Raw genomic sequence first — 1806 nt, forward strand, 5'->3', positions numbered from 1 at the left:
CAGAAAGGTTGCCATGTCATGAAAATGTAAAATAGAGATGCAGAATCAAAGCAATAATATGTGTGTATTTGTGTGTTTATAGTAGAGAAATAAAGACTATTTCTCAAAAATGTCTACGCTGTATTGTACGTTTGTATTGTATTGGTGCCTCTCTGTCTATAAATACATGTATTTGTTTCTTTCTCCTTAACCACAGATTGCACTTCCTCTCTTGGGAGACATCGGTGCCTTGCTCAAGGTACTTTGTTGCTATGTAAGAAATCATGTGTTCACTTCCAGGAAAACTCAGAAAGGAAATTTTTATCAGAAATTGAGTTGATTGTTTAGCCTGAACTAAAATTTAATTTTTAAATGGCAGAACATCTATAAGATGGAAAAAAGGGAACACACGTCTCCCTGTACCTTACACCATTTATACTAATCCCCCCACTCTCTTCTTCTTTACTGTGATCTCCTTTTGGGTGTAGAAGGGCGAGGGAGGGGAGAGATGGTAATTCTGAGATGCCTCCAGGGAGGGAATATGTCACTAACACCCTTGCATAGATCATTCTCTCCCCGGGAGAGCAGCTTTCTCTTAATGGGTCTTTACTGACCCTGGCTCACCACTGAGTACCTAATCCTCCTCTCTGTGTCCCCCTGGCCAGTCCCAGGATGAAAACCAGTGCTGCTCAATAAACAACTTGCTTTCAAAGCTGAGTTTTGATGTCATGGAACTTTACAAAATGAGCTCTAAAATTCCAAAGCTGACCATTGCCCTAACACCTGTTACTCTACTGAATAAAAAGTATCTACCTATTTCCATCTCATAGGAAATAAATCTTGCTACCATTTTTTCCTCTAATATTTCCCAGCATTTTATTTGTAAACCAGACGGGGAGAATGATAATGGGACACCCATAATGCTATGTATTAGTGTGTCTCTTCATGGTATGCTAAGACTGAGTAAACCCAGGTGGAAACCTGTCCCTTTACACTATACTCAAACCTTATGTGTCTTACCTGTCTGTGTATGAATGGACAGTGCATACGTATACACACAACACACATACACACACACAACTAGGCTGTATGTGTGTGTAGGTGATTTATTTTATATTCCTAGCATTTAAATACCCAACATTTTGTACAGTGACTTACATAATAGTAGTTGGCAAGCAGGAATGTTTGTTGAACTTAATTCAAGACTCAGGAATTCCAATATGTATTTGTTAGGTGATTAAAGTTTTGAAAATAGATATATAAATGTAAATATAAATACAAAAATACATTAGAAAAATATATTTTTAAGACCTTCAAAAGCCAATATTTTCTTATAAGTCACAGAAGAATATTTATGGGGGTTTCTGGAAGATCTTACATTTATTGTTATAATTACATGACAGGCAATATGCTGCTTTGCTTATCTCACTTAATCTTCACAATAATCTTGTAAGTTTAGGCTGTGATAGTATCCCCATTCTGTAGACAAGAGACTGAAGGTCCAAGCAGTTAAGTTACTTGCTCAGAGTCACATAGCTAGTAAGTGTAACATTAACACAGGAATTTAGGCCCTCAGACATTTTCTTAGGTTCTTTACAAAGGCAGTAGTGTTGGAAATGGCAGCATTGTAAGAGTTATAGCGTATCAGAATGGTTAGGGTTCTTTACTCTAAGAATCAAAAATGTATCCATTTAGGTTGAAATGAATATCCTGATACAATATGGGGTGGCTCACAGAATAGACAAAAGAGACCATGCATAGGCCTTGACAAAGAGAGGAACCAGGACTCCAGGGGTCTCCGAAGTGGAAGTAATTGATCATTTCACC

General features: G+C 37.4%; 1 protein-coding gene across 1 annotated transcript in view; it reads left to right on the forward strand.

The window, feature by feature from the left end:
• The window catches only part of LOC109394157 (collagen alpha-1(XIX) chain-like), a 65085-nt gene that overhangs the window by 9410 nt on the left and 53869 nt on the right, over positions 1-1806 (forward strand). Inside the window, exon 4 of the mRNA XM_019663982.1 lies at positions 197-238. Within this exon, the coding sequence (XP_019519527.1) occupies positions 197-238 (42 nt within the window). The remainder of the gene's footprint in view (positions 1-196; positions 239-1806) is intronic.

Source organism: Hipposideros armiger, unplaced genomic scaffold (assembly GCF_001890085.2).
Source record: "Hipposideros armiger isolate ML-2016 unplaced genomic scaffold, ASM189008v1 scaffold_413, whole genome shotgun sequence".
Lineage (NCBI taxonomy): Eukaryota > Metazoa > Chordata > Mammalia > Chiroptera > Hipposideridae > Hipposideros > Hipposideros armiger.